The sequence below is a fragment of the Montipora capricornis genome, chromosome 6 (assembly GCF_036669925.1).
Source record: "Montipora capricornis isolate CH-2021 chromosome 6, ASM3666992v2, whole genome shotgun sequence".
Classification (NCBI taxonomy): domain Eukaryota; kingdom Metazoa; phylum Cnidaria; class Anthozoa; order Scleractinia; family Acroporidae; genus Montipora; species Montipora capricornis.
This window is the reverse complement of record NC_090888.1, coordinates 40,112,293-40,134,792: the sequence shown is the minus strand read 5'-3', so window position 1 is coordinate 40,134,792 and position 22,500 is coordinate 40,112,293. Positions and strand designations below refer to the sequence as shown.

General features: G+C 37.3%; 1 protein-coding gene across 6 annotated transcripts in view; it reads left to right on the top strand.

The window, feature by feature from the left end:
- The window catches only part of LOC138052103 (uncharacterized), a 34,385-nt gene that overhangs the window by 11,349 nt on the left and 536 nt on the right, over nt 1-22,500 (top strand). For 3 of the 6 annotated variants that reach the window (XM_068898467.1, XM_068898466.1, XM_068898468.1), the window contains 10 exons: nt 6,233-6,564; nt 8,449-9,156; nt 11,663-12,794; nt 14,303-14,470; nt 16,220-16,365; nt 17,220-17,361; nt 18,064-18,428; nt 19,165-19,372; nt 19,967-20,571; nt 21,612-22,500. The exon at nt 21,612-22,500 is cut by the window's right edge and continues 536 nt beyond it. In XM_068898467.1, the coding sequence (XP_068754568.1) occupies nt 6,233-6,564; nt 8,449-9,156; nt 11,663-12,794; nt 14,303-14,470; nt 16,220-16,365; nt 17,220-17,361; nt 18,064-18,428; nt 19,165-19,372; nt 19,967-20,571; nt 21,612-21,632 (3,827 nt within the window). In that variant the 3' untranslated portion in view covers nt 21,633-22,500. Of the gene's footprint in view, nt 1-1,250; nt 2,036-6,232; nt 6,565-8,448; nt 9,157-11,662; nt 12,795-14,302; nt 14,471-16,219; nt 16,366-17,219; nt 17,362-18,063; nt 18,429-19,164; nt 19,373-19,966; nt 20,572-21,611 lie in introns of those variants that run through there. The other 3 variants (XM_068898469.1, XM_068898471.1, XM_068898470.1) reach the window with 3 other exon arrangements.

Genomic DNA, 22,500 nt, shown 5'->3' with positions numbered 1-22,500 from the left:
CGGCCGACGCCATGGGGTTAGCGTCTCTGACATTCCGTGCACATCAGACAGTCACGTGAACGCGTTTTTTCCCACGTCTTCAGTTCTGACGAAAGGGTGAGTTTAAAGCAGATCAAATGAAATCAAATCAAAGGCTTTTTTTAAGAGAGGGGAAAACCGGAGTATCTGGAGAAAAACCTCTCATAGCAGAATGAAGATTCAGTCAACTCCACCACATATGGCGTTTCAGAGTACGGGACTCGATCCCCAGGCATAGTGGTGGATGGGAAACGCCCTCAGTACTGCGCCAACTCTGCTCACAAGGATCACGGATAGTTTTGTCAGCAGCAGAACAATATGGATACTGAGGAGTGTTGTCTTTCTTTCATGTGGCCTCCGAAGTTCGGGCTAGAGATCATCCTGTGCAAGTTTTGTCGAATAACAAGACGTTTTGCAGGGTCGCGTTTTGATGAACTGGAGCGTAGTTAGCGAAGTCGAATCTTAAGCACTAGTTGTCATAACACACTTGTAATATCTTTGGCATTGATTCCTTAGCGACAAGAAAGACAAATAATTAGCGGCGTATTCTAATTGCGTTGTCAAAACTTTCACACATAAAACAAACCTAGATCATTTGTCAGTTATATGGTAAATCATATTTGCGGACAAGAGTGACTTATCCAATTCACTCTTGTTGCGGATAACTGCTTGCAGTCTTCACGTTTATTACCATAGTTATAATTGCAATCGTCAGTTTTGCAATAGTTGCCAGTTTCTAGTGTTGCTAGTAAAAAGAAAACATTTGTAAAATCTTGGGACAGGAGGAAATGAACGTTACAAACTGGAATCAAATGACTGTAAGTTCCCCACCACAATCTTCCTGACTTAATCATGAAGGCATTCAATTCATGACGTCAATTCTTACAGGTGACTGCACTTGCATGCCAAAACGTATTTGGTCGTCATGGCAACTTTGATGTTTTTTTTTGGGGGGGGAGCCTTTTTTGGTCATCATCCAGGCGAGGTCACTTGCAAGGTCTTTTCCCGGTGATCGATAGCCGTTCCATCGCGCTGGAGCATGCTAATGGGGCTTTGGAGTAGCAACTGAAAATTGCGATAAAGTCGACCCTGCCACATTAGCGTTTTTCCATCTACCACTTAATTCACCGCTGAGACAAGAACTTTGATACGTTCCTATCGAAAGAATCTATCTGTCATGGAATGCATTGTCATGTCATTTCACTGCATACTTATCCACCAAAAGCAATTTAAATCTCACACGTCTCGAACAAGAAACAGTACTGTTTCCGTTTCTGTTTGTCATTTGCTCTTGGTTTTTGCATGAGTTCTTAGTTCATTTCAAGTTATTTTTTATTCACGTTTTCATAACACTATGTTATTTTTCATGGTAGGAATGTGGGCTATGAACCGCAATTCCGCAATTTTTGTTTGTATGTTTATCTTAGGTGGTGCCTCATGCACTGAATAGACATTGCGTAAATAATATGGTTGCATGATTTTGAAATGAAAGTTGTCGATATCCGGTGAGCTGTCATTAAGGCTGATTTTAAAAAAATGTTTTCGTTTTTCACTCGTTCTGATTGTTTACAAAATTTAAATTGATGTCAAATTTGCGAGCTGCAGTGGGTAAGATTTATCACGCTATACGAAAATGACGTCACGATTATATGCTATTGTGTCACACTTGATTCGCTTTGTTATAATCCCTACCGCAAAGAGGGGTCTTGTTGCGGTGGCGGTTCCAAACAGGGGATGAAAGCAAAATGCAGGACACCTTGAAAGACTGTTTTGTCTAGACAGAAAAACGTCTAAACCATCGAAGACGCCTGGAAGACCACCAGGCGAACAAGACATTCTCATATCCATTTGATCAGGACAAGATATCGACAAATCCTGAAACTGAGTTGTGACTCGCAAGTTCGAGTACTTAATGCAAGTTGCTGTATTATAGGAATTAGCAAGTCATAGGCTTCGTCCGTTGTAGTAAACTTCGTATGTACAAGCATGGCTGAAATATCCAATGATGAACTTGTTGGTAAGTTGCTGTTAAGTTTGTCGATATTTTTGCGAGTTTCGCGGAAATGTTGATTTAGTACAGACAGTTTATTGATATGATCGATATATGACCTTAAAATTTTTCTATCCTGTTGCTTGAGTTCAGACAAAACTCAATCGAGAATGTCAAAGTAAAATTCCCGGTTTGGTTCTTTTGAGGATTGTGATCGAGATATGCTTCAGTCTCCTGAGTATTTGTTATACATAATCTTTTATTTAGCGTATGTTTGTTGTATTAATTTTAACCTAAATGCGCCAAGTCATTTGAAACCAAGAGAAGAAACATCTTTCCACCATAAAATCATTTTAAAGGCTGTCTAGAGTTAACGTTTTACGGAAGATTAGTTCTGTATTTTCATTATAGCTTTACAGTACGTAAATCGCGAGTTCGAAATTATTTTCGCGCACTTTGTGCATTCGATTGGGCTCAATAGAGATATTGTGAATCAAGCGAGGATTAGCAACATTTTCTCACCATTCTTTTTTTGGTTTAAATGCATTTACATAAAACCACGACTATAGAAATTAGGGTTCGGAGAATCGCTTGTAAATTTATATTCCTGAACCATTGGGCGAATGGGATCCACAACAGAAAAAAAAACGCGTTCGTCTTTTGCGAAATATATCGCCCTTTTATTTACATATCGATGTTAAATCACCCCTTTTTAACCACCATCTTATTCTTAACAATATTATTATGCACGTGTTGTAAAGAAAAACGCCTATTTTCTCGGACAAAATTGAGGATATAGGGTGTACCACAACAGCTGATATATACCACAGTCTCCTCGTAAGTGATATTGTATGTTTCATGTACTTCCTAGAAGGCGCCTTCTGATATGTAGGCCAGGTGCCATTTTTAGGTGATTAGGGAGAGAAAGCTATTATTGTTCAGGAACCCAGAAGTCACGCGGCTTAAAATTAGTTGCTCTATGAATATAATTTTTAAACATCTTGTATGTAAACAAAGTAATCTCGTACATCAGCATGATCTAAGAAAATTAAAAACTAAAAGAATGTTGATAGTTATGACATCATTTTCAGTTGCCACATAATTTTTTGCTTATCCAGTTTTGACTTAATAGAGTTGAGGTGCCAAATTTCTTGTGACAATATTAATAAGCATTCGACGAAAAACTGGCGATTATATATTGAAATTCATTTGTTAAGTTCTTTCATACAGTTATCTTTATTCTGTGACCGAATTTCGAGAATTTATAAAAAGGTATGTGAGACAAATCAAATATTTGGTACCTTATTTTATTTTTAATACACAGGGGTGCACAAACGTAAAGGTCAAACAAACTATTATCAAATTGTGTGTTCAAGTTTCTTTTGCTAATAAAGAGAGAATATTTTAAGACTTACTGTGAAATGTTGATAACTGAAGGATATTAAAGGTTAAGTGAGGGATTGTTATCTTTATTTTAAACTTGTGCCTGTATTGTACAATGTTTCTAATATTTACAAAAAAACTCAAATTATTGTTACATGCCTGTAAGCTGTCACCCTGCGAGCAGAATCTCTCTAAACTCACCAGAGTGCGAGTTCAGAAAGGCTCTGCTTGCAGGGTCAGGTAAGCTGTACCCTTATCCGTAAATAATAATTATGGTATAAGAAATTCCAATGTCATGATTCAATTGAAAATAAGAGTATTTAAGATTTGTCAAATATCTTGTCTACTCTTTGAGTTAATGTGGTTGGTCTTAACTTAAATTTAGTGCCTGAGTGGTATGCGGTTTTTAAAGCTTTTATTGTTGTTGAGGAATTCAAAAATTGTGAAACTTTAGATGCAAATATAGTTATCCTTGATTCTCCTCAGTACTCAGTCTTGTGTGAAGTGTATCTATTATGGTGATTTGACCTTTCTGACATTAATGATATATTTTCACAAATCATGTAGCCACCCAGGAGAGATGACTTTTTCAGTGATAACAGGGGGATACTTGTAAGTAATCCAAGAGCTCGATCCTTTTACAGGAGTTGAACCTATTACTTTCCAATGGCTACGACAGAGCTGCATGTATTGGAGACTTGTGAGAGCTACAATCATAGACAGATTAACCCTTTCACTCCTCAGGGGTCCTAGGACACCTCCAGTTGATGAGTAAACTCATCTGGTGTTTGACAGAGTAAAATCTGTTAAGTCTCACTCTGAGGAGTCAGTGGGTTACCAGTAAATGGAAAATTGATCCTACCCCTCCCTGCAGAATCAATGATCAGAAAATGGCGCATTTGGCCTTCACATGGCTTCATCCTTGATTTAGGGGGAAGATTGTTCCCTTTTAATTTGTCCAAGATTGTAGGTTAAGGTGATATGGTGATTAAAAAGAACCTGTGGAGAAGGAATGGGAATGGAACTTATTATGGATTTAAGGACTAATCTACAAAATCACATCCTTGAAAGGTCTTCAACAGCTGATATTCCTGAGTTGATAGTCACCAGCAGAAAATTTATTGGATAGAATGTTCAGTCTTGTGCAGTCAAGCATGAATGCACTTCTTGTAATTGAGAATTAAAAATTCAATCCTTTGCAAGTATTTAACTAATTTGAAAAAAAGAGGAATCAAATACAGAATAATCAAAATGCAACCTGTAAGGTGCTTTACTTTAATTTAGATTCCAATAAATTATTTCTTTTTTTATCACATGTTAGTATGCACAAGTGTCTGGCATTAAAATTGTTTGCATCTAGACTTAATAGTGAACTAATAATAGCAGTAGTTTGGGCTGTACTAGAGTCTATTTTTATCAACAATTTATGATTTGAAATTGATCATAATCCTTTATCTATAAAATAATATTTAGAGTACCTCAGAGTTTTAAAGAAATTTGGACCTTTACTGTAATTTTTGTTCCTTATATTATCCAGCAACAAGGGTGTAATTTTCTCTGCTTATATGTAAAAGGATGAACGTTAGCAGGTAACTAGAAATATTGCTCTCTCGCTTTGGTAAAATAGTTTTTTTAAACATGTTTACATGAAAGTTATAAATAATAAATGCTCTCGTATATGTATGCTGATAAGTTTTCACCAGGCGTACAGTTCGTTTGCAATGCAGTAGATTTTTTTCACTGATGCAGTGCGAAATTCAGGTTCTTTGATTGACATGAATGGGTATGCAATTTCTTGTAATGAAGTTCTTGTTTAATTTTTATCCTTATGCACCTGACAGTTTGGTGAAAATGGAAATATGGCTAAAAGTTAACATACTTTGTACAGTAGCAGATTTTTGGCTTCAACATAATTTTGCAAGTCTACTTTTATTGTCAGTCTTTGACTTATATCCATGTTAAAGGTCTTCATTCACTTGGCTTGTACAAAGTTATTAATTTTGCTATACAGTACATTAATCTGGTTTAAACTATTTCACTCAACAAATCATATGCTCTCTGAAAGAAGGCTGATTGCACATTCTGTTCTTTGTTCTGTTTTGTAGATTATCATTATTCCTGGATACATTTGCATTGGTGAATGCAAATTTGTGCAAGTCTAGTTTTAAATGAAATTATTTACCATAACTTTGAATTTAATTAGAAGAGTAGCGAAAAAACGTTTAATAGTATTATCTAAACTGTTGTGGAATTTTCATCTGCTGTTAGAAATTCAATTTTCTTGGATAAGTTTTCTTACCTTTCTTATTATTTGAAAAACTAAATAACTATAATTTAAATTTATGACATGCTTGTCTCTGAGCACAATGGGAAAATATTACTGCAACTTGCTAAGCTGAAAAGTACTGAAAACATGCCTAATTACGTGTATATTGCTGAAGTGTTTATATGATTTTCTCTCCTGTAGGAGGCCCATCTAGTGGTTTTTTTTTCTTTGTAGTAGCCCAGCTAATTTCATTGGGTGCCTTTATGCCTGATTCAATCACCAAAAGATATAGCATCTTTCTAATAAACCTGTCATAGCCAAGTTTAATAATATTATTTATACTTGCACTCTGCCTTTAAGCTTTGATTAAAATGGGAAAATACATATATACACGTGCTGTAGCTCACAACACATGTTCTTGAACATGGGCAATATGAGGTACCTGTAGAACATAAGTGTCTTCAAGTACAATAATGAAAAATGTTACCATTGTGCTTTAATTCACAACATGCAATTCTATTATCTATTAATTGGGATTGCTTTCATTAATCCATTGTGGTTTTTCTGCATTACAGAACTCCATTCTGGGCTTTCCAAACTAAGTGTTTTCCTCCAGAATACCTTGCCAAAGGAATGTCTCAGCTCAGAAGCTGAGTTTTGCAGAAAAGAATGCCTCACAATTGTGGAAAGAATGAATGATTTTCTGAAAAATCCAAAAAATAACAACCACAAGGATAACATGCTTCTTAATGCTGGTTTATCCATCTCAAGCCAGTCACTGGATGAAGCAAATGAGTTTAATGGTGTTAGCACAGAAAAGATTCCACGCAGTGGTTCTCTTCCAGATATATATTCGTCCTATCAGTCAGAGAATTATGAAGAGTGGCAAGTGACTACAACATTGAAGGTGTGTTTTATAATTTTCAGTGTAGGTTATTCCTTAATGTCCCAAACATACAATGTAATTCACACGTTCAGGATCTCATGAACAGTTCATGATGTGAAGAAACTGTATGAAGGAAAAGTTCAGGTGGTTTTTTGATATTTTGGTGTTATTGTCAATGGGCAGGGATCAACTCGTATGGCTTGCCTCAGATTGAGCAAAAAAACGCTGTTTTGTAAAGCAAAACTATTCAACATTTGTGCCGATTTTCAAAAGGTTAGCTTAAAGATTAGGGCCAGGGTGATTTCTCAAGGACTTTTTTTCAATGTCGATCCGAGGTGAGCCATCCGAGTTGACCTGGTCTGACTTTTGTTTCTGCCTATTGTCAAGTTGGATGTGAATTCTGAGTATTTGAAGCTGCAATAGAGTAAGCAAAAAATGGTGGCAAGACATGCATGCTTCACAAAAAATGAGGGTAGAAGGTTGTAAACGACTGTTACTTTTACGTATATTTATTAGTAGAACTTTTCTCTCCTGCAATCTCATTCTCTTGCTTTTCATCCTTTAACAGTACCATCCATTTGGTGTGTACAATTTTCAATAAGTCACTATTGCTAGTTCTAAAGGACAGTTAAATTCCTGGAATTATGCCACATTTTGGTTTAATGTGGTACATGTAACTGTCGTAGAATAACCAAATCAAAACAAACAAAAATAATATTAATCAGGTCTTTTAGGTGCTGATGGTGATTTAGTATTATACCACTATTGCTGCTGCTACTACTGGTACTAATACTACTACTAGCACCAACAACAACAACAATAATGTTTAATAATAATAAAAAGTATTTATTTTATATGATTATTATTGGTAATTTATTAGTAGCCAATATTTGTCTGTGGATCATGTATATCAGTATAGAAACCTTGGATATAAATAGATTGGGTCTGTGCTAATGACGTACATATATGTACTGGGAAGCTGGTTTACAGTACTTACGAAATGTAAACAAAACTGGCTCATTTCTTTGTCTGACTGTACAGTGTATATTTTTATTTATAGACAATTAAGTCTTACAGACAATTGACTGACAGAAGACAGACTGATTGATGGACTCTTATATGTCTCTTTTAATTTGAAATCTGAACAAATTTGATTTGAACACAAGGAATGCATTTCAAGAGTCAAACTCAGACTGCAGTAAATGTATTCCAAACAGGGAAAAAAAAAAAGATTTCCCATCAAGTTTAGATGTCACTAGAACAATGATGTGATCAATGAAATGAAATGAATGTATATTAGACTTGCAGGTTATACATGTAGATGAATGTGAGAAGTGATCCTTACACTTTTTTTTAAGCAATTGTTGCTTTTTATAAAAAATTCAGGTGGCTCCAGTGGAATTCAAACCCATGACGTTTGCGATGCCGGTGCAATGCTTTACCAATTATTGAGTTAATTGAAGCCACACAGTTGGGAACAGGTCAATAGGTGGTTTTCATGTGACGTCATCATGTTTAAATTGTCCAGCTACCCGTAAGTGCGAGGATCACTTCTCTCAATGACATGATCGTTCAAATTGCAAAGCAGTGTTCAAAGTTAAAGTACCACCACTCTGGATGTCACAAATTTACAAAATTAATTTGGCCAGACGTTAAAATGCAATGATCAATAATATTATTTCCCTTTTTGTTCATTTTTATTTAAAGTTCAGTGCACATAATTTCAACATGGCTGTTTTCACAGGGTGGTTGCTGTATATATTTAAATTTTTAATAAAGCATAAATTGAGCTTGAATCTAGTTTTTCTGACAGTGTATACTAATTTTCAAATAATAAGTTTTATAATAAATTAATTTTGTCATTGAATGCTTTTTATTGTTCATTTTAACATTAAATCTAAACAGGGCTCTTACTCTTCAAAAAAACGCCATGATCTTGATGAAGAAATAAACATAAATGACCTGAGAGAACTTGTTATTTACCACCCTGTTGAGGAAAATGAGAACTCTGATGGTGATGATGATGCTAATCATGATGAATTAACTTTAAACGACTCAAATACATTAAAAACTTCTAATCACTCTCCAGTTAACAAACGGAAAAGTCGCAAGAGAGACAGTGCTGCCCTGTTTGACATTTCTCTAGAGGATCTCTGTGAACCAGACTATGCTGGATTCCTTCGAGAAAAGCACAGCGAAAAGCTGTGGTGGTGTGTTCTTATTGATCAACATCTGTGCATATTTCCTTCACAAGAGCAGAATGAAGTGGCATATGATGTAATCATCATGCCCTGTTGCCAGATTTCATTAGATGACAGGCTAATGCGCACACCTGTGTTTCGGTTGACACAGTCTGATATGACGCCATGGGTTTTTGTTGCATCAAATAATGATGAACTTAAAGAATGGATGAAAGTCCTTACAATAGCTGCATCCTCTGGGAAAAAAACTACCTCACAGGGTTCAAATTCAGATGAAAGTCAATTCTGTAAAAGCCATCAAGCACCTGTAATGCAATCCATTGTGGAAGAAGAAGAGGAAATGATTGAAGAAGAGGAGGATATTGAGTCTACAGCACAGGTTCAGGTTAATGGTTATGAGGATTCCTCTAAGGTAAAAGATTTAAAGTTTTTAATTCTCTTTCTTTAAAACACTGTTCAATTAAAAGTTATTACAAGCTTATAACATCATTTTGAATACTGTTACATCAACAGCGTGGTTCCCTGCGTATTCTAAAATACTTCCTGTTTATCCGTATGTATAAATACATGTAATAACTTAATACATTATAAACTCAGATCATAAATCAATTAGGATTAAATATCATAAATTTCACTTCCCACAATGTTTACAAGGCAGTTTGTCAATTAAAGGAAGTTATATAGCTTAATTATTCGACAGAATAATATTTTATTGTTACATGTATATAACCTGAACAGAAATTAGCCGTTTAAGTGACTTCTCATAGAAATCTTTTGTAAACTGAGAAAAACCTTTAAAGTTAGTCTTTTACTAATTAATGGCATTGTTCTGTTGAATGAACATACCACTAAACAATGATAAAATTCAGTGAAATTGGGATTGAAAAGGAGATGTATCAAGGAAACTCTGCTGTGGACTTGCATGTTGCAAAAACCTAAACAATTTGTTATTGGATGTTTACATTTTTAATCCAGAAGACTGTTTTAGTGAACTTGTGGTTCATCGATCTACACTGTCTTTTTGGTGTCACATCCGCAGTTGTTTTTATTGGTAGCCTAGATAAAACACCCCCACTTTCCCCTCCTTTATTCAGTATGCAATATTTATAATGATATCACAAAATTTACAGTGATACAGGTACATGTATTATGGCAAAGTCAGAGAGCAAAATTTTTTAAGACAGTCATTTTGCAATGGATACTTCCCTTTTGTCTGCATTATTTTTTCTGCAGCCGTTTAGTAAAATACTAAGGTTTGTCATAGAAACTGTTGGAAAGTCAGTTCTAGTATTAAGCTTTATTTTTAATGTTATTTACAATTTCCACCTATGTGGAATGGGTTACTACAACTGCTACTGCCATATTATTACTGTGGCTCACTATATATCACATGTGACAGTACATCACCAGGGAGAGTTCATGCTCCAGTGTCTTTCCCAATAGTTTGCGACTTCTCTAATGGCCCAGTGTTATGGACATGTTTTGTAAATTTGGATGGTTTATCATCCTTATCAGAGAAGGCTAGAAAATTCTTGTAGGTAGGCGTCATTACAGAGGAAGTATTGTATTGGTAGGGATTTTGTTTCATTATACACACCACATGATCCAATCAATTATAGGGATAATCATTGCAACTGTATTAATCCACCTACATTACTAAATGTACTGTACAGTACCTTGGTTTGTTGTAAATTATCAAATGAATAATTCCTGCAGGAAAGGGTGTATTGTTAGCCATTTTTTCATTGTAGTTTCATCAGTGTCTCTGCATTGTCTAGCCTATAGTTGTTCATATTGATTGTGTAATAAAGAGCAAGTGGTAAGTGGTTGAATTTTAAATTTAAATTTGTATTGGCCAAGCGTTGGTGTTTGTGTTGATCACAGATCTACGATTACATTTCAAGTTCTAAGTTGTGGTGGTTGTTCCTCTTATTAAACTGTTGAGCAGTTTACTTTAAAGAATCGCATTGCACATTTACATTGTAAAAGGAAATTAGGAACCATAATTGTCTTGGTCAGGAATCTAATAAGTTAGGTAATATTTGAAAATATTTGGGTGATGAGATTTTCTGATAACTTTAATATCACCATCATTATTATACTTATACTATTCTGGGTTGTTGTGTTTCTTTGGATAAAAGAAAAAAGCTCATATGGGAAGTTTTGAGAAAAAGAGTTTTGAAAAATTAATTTCCTCATTATGAAAACTGCCTCTTTTTCATGGGTAAACAGCAGTGATAAAATCGAGCTAAATTATACCCGCATATCTTAGGATGTGAAGTCTAATATCACCATGTTTTCGATTTGTAATTTCTAATATTGCTGCCACACTTGTATTAAAAATTATTCAAAGTGAACATGCGGGGAGGAAAGAAGAAAGTTCAAGCTTGGTGGAAAATAACCATTTTTTCTGTAAGGAATTACACTAGTTGTAATCATCATTAGATTAATGGAACTTGTGATCAACTACATGTCGAAATGAATTGTGATTTTCAATAAGAACCTGTAAATCCTCTTGCTAGCTTCATACTGTTTCCATTTAACTTGTTTTTCTTCTTGGCTGGTTGTGCTAATCAGTGTTTTAGTTGTAGCTTTTCATCCTCTATAGTTTGTATGCATAGATCTACATGTTAAGAGTATGTTCTATCATCCCTCTAACATTTATATTTTGTGAAGTTAACATACCAGAGATTGGCGTGCTTAAGTGATATTTGCTGAAGCTAAATTTTCTGTTACATCTCATTTTTTATCATTAGTGCAGTTGATGCACAGATAGATTTTGATGTGGTTGTCGTCAAATACATATAAGTGTGTCCTACGTCACAAAAATTCATGAAGTAAAGAGCTTGTTTTAATTCGAATCATATAATTGCTAAATTGTTATAAATGACTTCTGAATTCTGTGCTACTCTTTTTAGAATAAGGACAGCATTGCAGTAAGTTGTGTTCATGGAGCCCCACAAGAGAATGGTTATGACAAGGAGTTACCTGAAATTCCAGACCTTGGTGAACTACCACAGGTCCCTGATGAAGCAGACGGTGAACAGTTTGGGGGGGATGTGTACGAAGCTGTGGCAGATTTAACAACAAAAGATAACCACTCTCCTGGAGATGAATGTCATGATGATGGCTTTGCTACAGACGAGTTTGACTCTGGTTCTTCAGATGGAGGTGATGTTTCCCCAAATCCACAGACACAACCAGTGCAACAGAAAGCTAAAAAGAAGAAGCAATTCTTTCACTGGTTAAAGAAAAAAGGCAAGAAAGACAAGCTCTTTTCTAGCCCTAAGGATGGTGTGGCTTTGGCAGGTTATGCATACAAGTTAAATGATACCTCTAAGCGCTGGTTCTTGATTAGGGAAGAGAAACTGCATTGTTATAAGGCAATTAAAGATGATGATCCTGAAATAACAGTGGACCTGAAATGCAGTGAAATTCAAGCTGGAGAGGAAGAAAAAGGCAAGCTTGCCATTCATGTCATCAGAGACAATGTGACTCAGTTTACTTTGGTAGCAAAGAGTTCAAAAGATTGGGAACGATGGAAGAAGGCATTTCTCATAGAATCTGGATTCATTCAGCTGGCATCACCTTCAGGGGTGTTTGAGCCAGAAGAAGAAGATGAGTATGCTGTGCCGGTTGTATCTCCAGGGTTGGAGGTGAAGTTACAGTCTCCTCAGTTTGAGAAGAGTGGTTTGATAATACAGTCAATGGATAAACAAAAGAAGGTGGAAGATCCCTATACAGAGATTGTACCAGGAACTCAGGTTTCAAATCTAAAAGCTGTTTCCCCTTCTGTAAGTCAACAAGAGTTGGGGCCTCTACCTCCCATTCCACCTGATATTCCAGAGCGGACGCAGTCAGTGGAAGAAGAGGCGAAAGACACAAATGGTTTTTGTGCAGAGAGTGATCAGATTTATGAAGAGGTGTCCAGTTCAGTACCTCATGCTGACAAGGTGATTATGTGGGATGGTGTTAATACTGTTGGATCTAGCAGCAACCCCACAAGTCCTACTGAATCAAACAGCAAGGCTGTTGACAGATCTAGTAGAGGTGAGTGCATTTTAAGTGTTGATTCATTTTGTCAGGCATGTTTGTTTACTCATGTTTGGGTGGAGTTGTGACTTAATTTTATAGGCTTGCAGAAAGGGGCATTTTTGCTCTGTGCTCATGATCGGCTTGATGTAGGAAGGGGGTTGTCCTTATCAAATTGTATGTGCTCTGCTACATTTTATGACAGGGAGATTATTAAGATTTTGCTGAGGTCCTAATGATTTGACAGATGGGCATTTTTAGTGTTTCTTATGTAATAAAATAAGCAGAAAAGATGAAAACAGTAGTCTAAGGAGGGGCAAAATAATGTGCAGGGTCAGTCCAGCGTTAATAATGAACCCCCTGAAATTAGACCAGAATAATAGGAACTGTGGGAACAATAATTCCAGCCATTAGCATTGGATCAGTTGGTTGTGGGTCAGACTATGGCACCAGTTGCAGGTCATTATATTTTGTCAAAGGGAACCTTCACTTCTGATCAACAAAAAAATAACTTTAAATCACAGGAAATAACCGTTACAGTCAACTCAGTCTAAAAGTATTTTCACAGAAAGTGTTTGTATCCAAATAAGTTTTGAAATCGCCTATTTTTGTTTTCAAATTTCGCGGGTGCTGCCATCTTGAATAATTGTGACGTTTTACGGTTGCCCTATTGTTATTAGACAAAAGCTCTTTGTGTCAGAACAATAGGGCAACCGTAACACATCACAATTATTCAAGATGGCTGTGCCCACAAAATTTGAAAGTGAAATTAAGTGATTTTAAAATTCACTTTCCTTGATATAAACACTGTTTCAAAAACAAATTTCGAACAAATTTGTTTGTAAACATAATTTCCTTCTGTTTGAACTTATTCTGTAGTAAGAACTCTAGGAGGTTCCCTTTAAATGTCTTATATACCAAACATTGGGGTCTTTGAGATAAATAATAGCTGCCTTGTCAATTTCTTATGCAAAGAGTTCTACTTTCATGTCTGTGGATAGGAAACTAGAAATATATACTTGGTACATTGTAAATTACACGCTCTGACCCACAACCTTTGGTCATAAAATTGTGTTGGATGTCAAATTACTGAACAAGGCCAAAATTTATGTTCCTTTGTATTTGAAAAGAACGTAGGACAATGTTTTGTATAAGATAGGGGCAACAGTCAACATTTTGGTTAAATCAACTCCATTCTTCACTTTGATTGGCAATTTGAACTGCTTATTCTGCAGAGTTAAGTGCTAGCCCATGCCACCATTGTAATGTGTATTACTGTCAAAACTGCATGGGGGAAACTCCTTATTATTCCGATTGTTCACTCAATGAATTTTCGATCTTGCAAAGGACTGGCTATAGACATGTAAGGAGTATGTCATTCCTCACCCACCCTTCTCTGTGCTTCTCTCTTGTTTGGAATGATGCAAGTAAAGGTCATACTTAAGAAACATCCATGTTTCTATAAATCAATGGCAAATCACTGTAGTTTGTACATGTTCCATCATTGGTATGTTGATATTTTCTAGGCCCTGTGCCAGCTGGTTTGTCAGATGGTAGTGTCAATGATGGTGCCATCACAGCATCATCATATTTGGATAATGTCTCACAACCATGTTCTGGGCGACTTTATTCATCTGTTGGTGCCTGGTGTCCAAATGTCAGTGATAAACAGCAGTATCTACAAATTGACTTAGGTTTGTTACAGGGTTTTATTTGTGTATTAGTAGTTACAGTCAAACCAAGTGAAGCGTACCCCTTAAGATTGCATTAATGAAGTGATTATTTGAAACTTGAACCCGCTAGTCGTTTCAAGAATGCAATAATGAATTGATTATTCGAATATTGAACTCGCTCGCTCGATCCAAGAATACGGCTAAATTCGCTAACGGCTTCCGTTTTCGAAAAATCAATTCACTGTTGCGACTAGTAGGTTTCAAACCTACTAGTCTTCTCTAGAATGCAATACTGAATCGATTTTTCGGAAACGGAACCCGTTAGCCGTATTCTTGGATCGAACGAGCGAGTTCAATATTCGAATAATCAATTCATTATTGCATTCTTGAAACGACTAGCGGGTTCAAGTTTCAAATAATCAGTTCATTAATGCAATCTTGAGGGGTACGCTTCACTTGGTTTGACTGTAATATAAGTATCAAAGGTAAATTTTGGAGAGCAGGGACAGTGATGTAGTGAAATGACCGTCCTTCTACAAATTATGCCCCAGGTTCAATTCGCTGATGCAGGGCTGTCAATGAATTTTGAAAGTAGAAGTCCCAAAATAAACAGCAGGCGGCCTGGCACTCGAGCGCCTAAGGCGCGAGTTTTCTATGGGGGTGGGCCCCCCCTCCCCCCCCCCCCCCCCAAAAAAAAAAAAAAAAAGAAAGAAATTGAAATGTAGACACCTGGAAATGCCATTTCCAGCGTTTTCCTGGCGATATTTCCGCCCAAAAAGCAATCCAAAAGATTCAAATGGTTATGTCTGTAAGTGTGCTATTGCCTTTATCAACTCGTTTGAAGGAAAAACAAATTTACATGCAATTTGTTCAAGTCAATTTCCTCTCTCTTCTGGAAAGTTCTTTTTTGGTTCATCTTCTTTGGTTTCATCTTATTTAATTTGCATTGCTTTGATTTGAATTAATTCGATATAGAGTTTTTCTTGTAGATTACATGAACTCGTGTTCAGCTACGTAGGCTTGGTGACTTGAACAAAGTGATTGTGATAATCATGTTTATTGCATGTAAAGCAATTCTTAGGTGAAATGGAGCAGCTATGATTGCCTGGTTTTTGGTCGGGATTTTATAGTACGGACCATCACCATGGAACCGTCCGTTTCTGTATTTTTCTCTCTTCACAGGAAATTCAAGTTGAGCGAAACACAGAAAGTTTTAAAACAACACAACAGTACAATTATAGCAAGCTGAATTTACATGTAAAAGGTTACTGTTCAAAGTTCGCCGATGGAAGACGAAAATTACGAACATGCCATATAATAAACAACTTACTAACCTCACTTGCTCGGGACCGCCGTACTGGGGAATATTGGCCGACGGTCGTTTATGTACTGACCTCGCTGCGCTCTGCCCGTACTGCCACGACCTCGGGCCCATACTTCCCTGTACGGCTCTCGCGCTCGGTTAGTAAGAGGTCATTATTTTTTCATTAATACTAGATCCAGTGATTTTTGGCTTAGTAAATTTGCACTCTGTCAGCCCATCCGAAGCCAAACCAGACCAGTTGTCACTGGCTCGTATTTGTTTTGTGCAATAGCATTGGCTTCATGTATAGTAGTGCAATGGGACAAATTTCTCCACAAAGAGTTAAGTGCTATTCAGCTCCTGGGAATGATGCCGTATAGATGTTCATTTCTTTTCAACAGTAACCAGTGTAGTACAACTGTAAGAGTAATTTCCTTAAAATCCTATTAAAATTGTTGTGATATCAGGTGAAGTAACGAAGGTGTGCGGAGTGGCATCACAAGGAAGACCAGGTTTTATTCATCAGGGAGGCTGGTTTGTCAAGACATACACCATAGCATACAGTAAGGATGGAACAAACTGGACAAGTTATAAAGAATTTGGAGTGGCAAAGGTACACTTAAGGCGTTTTCATCTTGCCTCTTATAATTAAACAAACTGAACGTTTCAAATTGAAATATTTTTTTCAAGCCTCTTGTCTAGAATAAAAATCTGTTTTGAAACTAACTTTTGTATGCAAACGTTTCGGTGTCAAAGAAATGGAAATTTAAGCCAAGCACAACAACTCTAAAGCGTTACTTTGGGTAGAGATACGGAAATCCGGACCATGCGAAGAACCAATCAGGTTGCAAGATTCAATACCGCCGCCCTCTTCGGAAAAAATCAGAATAGGAGAGGCCGGGGCATCTTGTAGTTAACAACAGGGATATTGCACTCCAGTTAACTGAAGTATTGTTATCTCCATATTGACAATTAATAAACGTTTTACAGTTGCGAGATATAATGAGTTAATAATAAAGAAATTTAATACTACGAGTTTAAATCCTTGTTATACAAAAAGGCCAGGCCCAGTTGTTCAAACGATGGATAGCGCTATCCGCCGGATAAATCACTATCCACGGAATAACTCAATTGGTTTTCCTAGTGTTTATCCGCTGGATAGTGATTTATCCAGTAGATAGCGCTATCCATCGTGTGAACAACTGGGGCCAGAAAGCTTTGCAGGTGCAATTCTATTTCGTTTGGCGATTTCCTTGGTTTCCACAATTTTGGTTAATGTTGAATTCTGTTGTGTTGACAGGGACCTGGAGGTGGGTTGTGGCTCGGTTGCCATGGTGACCTCCTTACCCTCGAGGAGATTGTTGACGTTGATTTTTGCTGCTTTTAAGGCGCCCACCTCTCAATGCTATTGTTTTAAGAATTATTCACTGGCTAGAAATAATGATAAGTAATATTTTTGTGTAACAGGTTTTTCAAGCCAATAATGATCCCGACACAGTGGTAACAAACATGCTAAAAATGGCAGTTAATGCGCATTACGTTAAGATTAAGCCACAGTCGTGGCACAATCACATTGCATTGCGAGTGGAAATCTACAAAGGAGAAGCAGGTAAGCGACTTCGCACAAGTGGAAATATTATTTCTTCGATTACATAGGAAGGTCATTCAAAAGTTACATTAAGGAAAGACTTGATTCGGACCTAGTTTCTTTGCAAAAATTGTATTATTGTACCGAATTATAGGGGCTGTGTCACGGCGGTGCAGTTCATTATGTGTAATTTTACCAAATTATTTCTCGCTGCTTAACTCGCTATTCCAATTCACGTTATTAAACCCAGAAGTTACTTTTAAACAACACAAATCAAGGCTGTTTCTCGAGCAAACTGAAATTGTCCTTTGTTAACCACTTATGTCCATCCTCGCATCTTCATTGGTACTTTTTCAAGCAAAAACGACGGTCTACGGTTGAACATCGAAAGGGAGCTTTTTAGCCAGAGACTTGTTCATTTTAGTCATTGTTTCGTTCTCAAACAATCCGAAGCAAACGGAAACTCGATAATGTCACGTGCCGCAAACGTTTTCCCGCGCTTGGCGCCGGCCGTATGTAAGTTTTAATTGGCTCATTCTGTTGTTTGCGTTTGTGATTGGCTAGAACAATTTCCTTTCAAATTGGTTTGGTGATCACTTCACTGCATTAAATACTTTTTCATGTGACCCACATCCACTCATAATTATTTTTTTAGGAAGTTTCTCCTTCTTTTGACCTTTTGTAAAATTGGGCTCAACTTATTCTAGGTTGTGTTTTCCATAGGTTCAAAACTAACAGCAGGAATCCACAAAATCGCTGGCTCCATTACCAAGACGGCCAAAAAGAAATCATTTGATAAACTAGAGGGTTCAACTTGTCCTATTACAGAAAGCGCTGGTGACACAGATGTGTGTTATGTCGGTCGTCAATCGCCTACGGAGAATCTGGTAGATGGCGAAGAAGAAGGCAAACAGGAAAACAGAGAGGCGAGTGTTGAAGATAACGAAGAGACGAATGATGAAGCAGCGAATGAAGAGGCTGATGGATACCTTGTCATACGAGAAGCAACTGATGAAGAAAAAGAAGTTGAAATGAAGGTACAGAAGAAAATAGAGGCACTTAAAAGAGGACAGGAAACTACCCAAACGGTGAGTGAGAAATGCATCCAGCATCTGATATAACAAAGGGTTACAGATTATCGGAAATCCCAAGCGAAAAAGCGGAAAAGTCAGGCCATCCCTACCATAGTGTATAGCGTCCACACAAGTATCGTCCAAACAGCTAATTTCAACTAAAGTATACAAGGCCAAGAAACTCTAAGGAGAAACTATCAGATTCTGTCATATCAACGGGGAAGACGTACCCTGTCTACTCTGTGCTGCCCTGCTATTGCCCAAACACTGTGTAAAGGTAGACATGATCGTATGCTATGTATACGTCCAATCTATCACGAGATCTTGAACATGTTTGGGTTTACAGATGGCAAGAAAGTAACACTATGGCATAAGGAACCACCTCCAAACATCTGTGTTGAGAACGAAAATGCACAAATTCTCTGGGACATACCTATACACTTAGCTACACCAACAAGGAGTATCCACTAAAAAGGCTCTTCATCTGAGGAAAAGACTTCCTAAAAGAAATGAAATCTGTAGTTTATAACGTTTTAATCATCTTACGACCGTATCTTGTCTTTTCGTAATCAAATCGCGTGGAAAAGAACAATATAACTTCAAGCGGGCGTTGTTTTAGAATACTGACCATTAAATAAACCACTCATGATGTGCGTAGTTAGTGAAATATGTGATAATTATTTTAAGAAAACCTGGTCACGATAAGACTCTTTATTGTAGGGTGTAACTTTCTCCAATTTATTTTTGTTAGAACGGGAAACTTGAGATGTCACAGGGAATACTGGCCAAGAGGAGTTTGTATGAAGGTAACAAAGAAGGTGAAGCTAAGGCAGAGTTAAAGAAGAGAAATGGTGGAACGAAAAAGACAGAAGTTGCAGCAGAGAATAAAGAATCAGGCGCAGAAAAAAGTGAAAACAAAGGTCACATACCGAGGACAAGAATTGACTCCGACTCATACGGTGAGTACTTTGTACTTTTACAGTGATTACAAATTGGAGGATTTTAGAATTTTACGCGGTGTTCTTGCAAAGTCCTTGCACTCAAATTATCTTGAGGTACTTGGAAATTCCTCGAATTTCTTGACAACTCCATAAATGTCTTCGCACGAGTACTAGTACTCACGCGAGAAGTGTTTACACACAGACTCCATGTAACGGCTGATTTAGTAGGGTCTCAAAACAGATACAACTTAAATTAACTAGTGGTACGCTGAATTACAATCGCCCAAAGACTTAGTTTTCCAAAGATTTGGACACAACCAGCTGACACTTGCTTGTTCGTCGACGTCGAAGCGACTTTACCTACATATGACCTGTATATGACTTCCCGAGTGTGGCAATCGAACCTGGGACATGGTGGAACGCCGTGGCAAGCGTTAACGTGATTGTTATATTTTTATGGGAAGAAATTTGTGTCGGGTATCCTCAGTCTTGTGTTGGATTTGGTTGGGTTGGAAAGAGCGGGTTTCTTGACTCACGAGTAAAGAGGCGTGTTTAAAAAGTATTTATTCAGTCTGACCATAAGTCACCTTCATTTTTTGCGTTTTTGTACAGATCCAGATAAAGAACGGCAACAGTTGGAAAAAACAGAAAAGGCTTTCCTAGAGTATGCTAAACAAATGAAAAATGATTCAGGTACAAAGGAAAAGAAGCCATCTTTAGTTGCGTTAAGCAGATTGAACTTTGAAGATCCGGGTAGTGTTCAAAAAAGTAAGGAGAATACTAATGTTGCGGCAAAAACTGAGAGTTTGCAAAAAGAGAAAAAGGAGCTGTTGAAAAAGCTGGATGGCTTGAAAAAGAGGGTTTCAGTCGCTAAAGATAGGAAAATCTTCTTCTCGTTATCTACCAGTCGGTCTAAGGCTACAACCGATGCTGATGCCGAATTTCATGAATCTCACTGCGAGGTGGCAAAGACGAAGAAAAGACTTTTGGAGATCGAGAACGAAATTAAGAATTTGAAGGTGACAGAGCTGCGAAATCAAAAGACGCCAGATAGGAATGCACTTCCAAGCTCTATCAAGACTCGCGGTCGAAAGAATAGCAAGGAATGTAAGCTGGGATCAGTAGAGGAGGCCCCACCGCGTGAAGTGGAGTTGTCGGCGGTTTCCAATACTGAAGCTGAACTTGCCCAGAAAGGAAGCGTTTTGTCACAGATCAAGGTGAGAAGAATTGATTACTGGAAAAAGCTACCTTTATAAAAGGTCTTTAACTTATCTCTCGAAGTCTTTATTGGTAGAGATAGACGTCAAACCTTTTCAAATCTTAAAGCATTTTAGGGTTCGTTTGCGAGGACGGGAGTGAAGGGTCTTTTGAAGAGTGGAGGAGAGAGCGAGAGATTTATTGTACGGGTGGTACATCTTTGCCACTTTTTCAAAGTTTTTCCTTTGTTGATCGCATTTTTGTCATTCAGTGAGTGCAAGAGTGAATAAGATATGACTGTTGATCTGTCTCTGGGCGGTCTCGCCCCAGCACAGTCACCAATGGATTTATTTTTAGATACACCTTGTGCGCGAAACAAACAAAGGGCCGACAATTTTAACCAGTCAGGAGAAGCCATGTCACGCGTGACTGCTTCTGCCATGTTTTTTTCAGGGACATGATTTTCGCGGGAACGGGTGTTCTTAAAATAAACAACTCATTTGTGACTGTGCTGAGGAGCCCACCCATGCCATAACAACACTCTTATCTAATTCACACTTGGTGAGTGATAGATGTCGTAATTTTATACCCTTTCATACTTGCTGCCTTTCTGTAGGGCAAAGATGAGTTTTGGCCTTCATAAAGTTGATGGATAACACTTGTGATTACTCCTAGCCAAAACGAAGTCTTTCGTTTTGTGGCTCCTTGTGCCTAAGAGGGCTACTATCGTATGTTCTGTTGCAAGTTACCATGCAATAGGAAACAAATTGCCTTCATGCTGACTTGTTTACGCGCGTATGGGACATTTTGAGTATTCCCACGTTGGACGACTTTTACAAGTTTTTAAGCGACAAGCGAAACTCTTCCCTTGTGATCGGATTTTGTTGTACAGGGTGCTTCATGTTTTTCTATGGTTAATCAATTTAGCCCTTCAACATTTTGTGATTCTTTTCTCGTCTTTCAGCTGTGGATTTGAACAGCATACGACTAAGTGTGCTAAAGAAATAGACATAACACAGCTTCTCTCATTATTAATCGGATGTTGCTTTTTATTTTTCAGGTCTTTGAACAGATGAAGTAAAATTAGTGAAAATCAGTCACACCACTATAAACTTAAACACTTTTTAAAGTGTTTTTCGTTCTTACTTTCATTGAAAGAAATGTAGATATACTATACATCCCTGCTGAACTCGTGGATGATATGACGTCCGACATTTCAGTTATTAGTAGAGTTTTCGGGAGAAGCAATCGATTTTCTAAAAAGAGTTCGGATTTGTTGAAATAGATTTAGTGTTATAATAATCGTTTTAACTGAGCCGATGAACTCATATTGAGGTTGATGAGGATTTCATCATGAAATCACTGATAAGAAGTCTTCGTCTTAGACTTCGGCACTTGTTCTCGCGAGTGCTTTTACATCGTGTACAAAAAAACCCAACTTCTCAGTGGCGTTGCGAAGTTACAAACTGTTGCGTTGTCAAGTTTTATACATTTGCAGGCCGTCACAATTTTTCGGAAATGTGATCGATTCCACTTTTAAATTTTTATCCCCCCCCCCCCACCCCTCTCGAAACTCCTTTTTCCGATGACCCCCTTCCCCGCTAGGCAAAGAAAGAACTTTGTCAGGCGGTCCCAACATGACTTCGACGGTATCTCTGAAGTTATTGAATCGGTGTAACGGTGTTTCGCTTCAAGATCAGCAGCCCTGTTTCTTTACTATGGCGGGAAGTTGCGTAAAAAGTTCAATTCTTTGAATAATTTTATTTTCCTCCATTTGGCCGCCGTCACGGTTTCCTTTTTTTTTCTCCCCGAATATGGTCGCTTCAGCTTCGAGCAAATATTTTATTGCGTTTGGAAATTAAAATCCATTTCTGCCACTTCTTTCTGAATCCCGAAATGATAAAATGATGTGTTGTCATAGTGCTTTCTGAAGAAAAGGTTTTGAAATT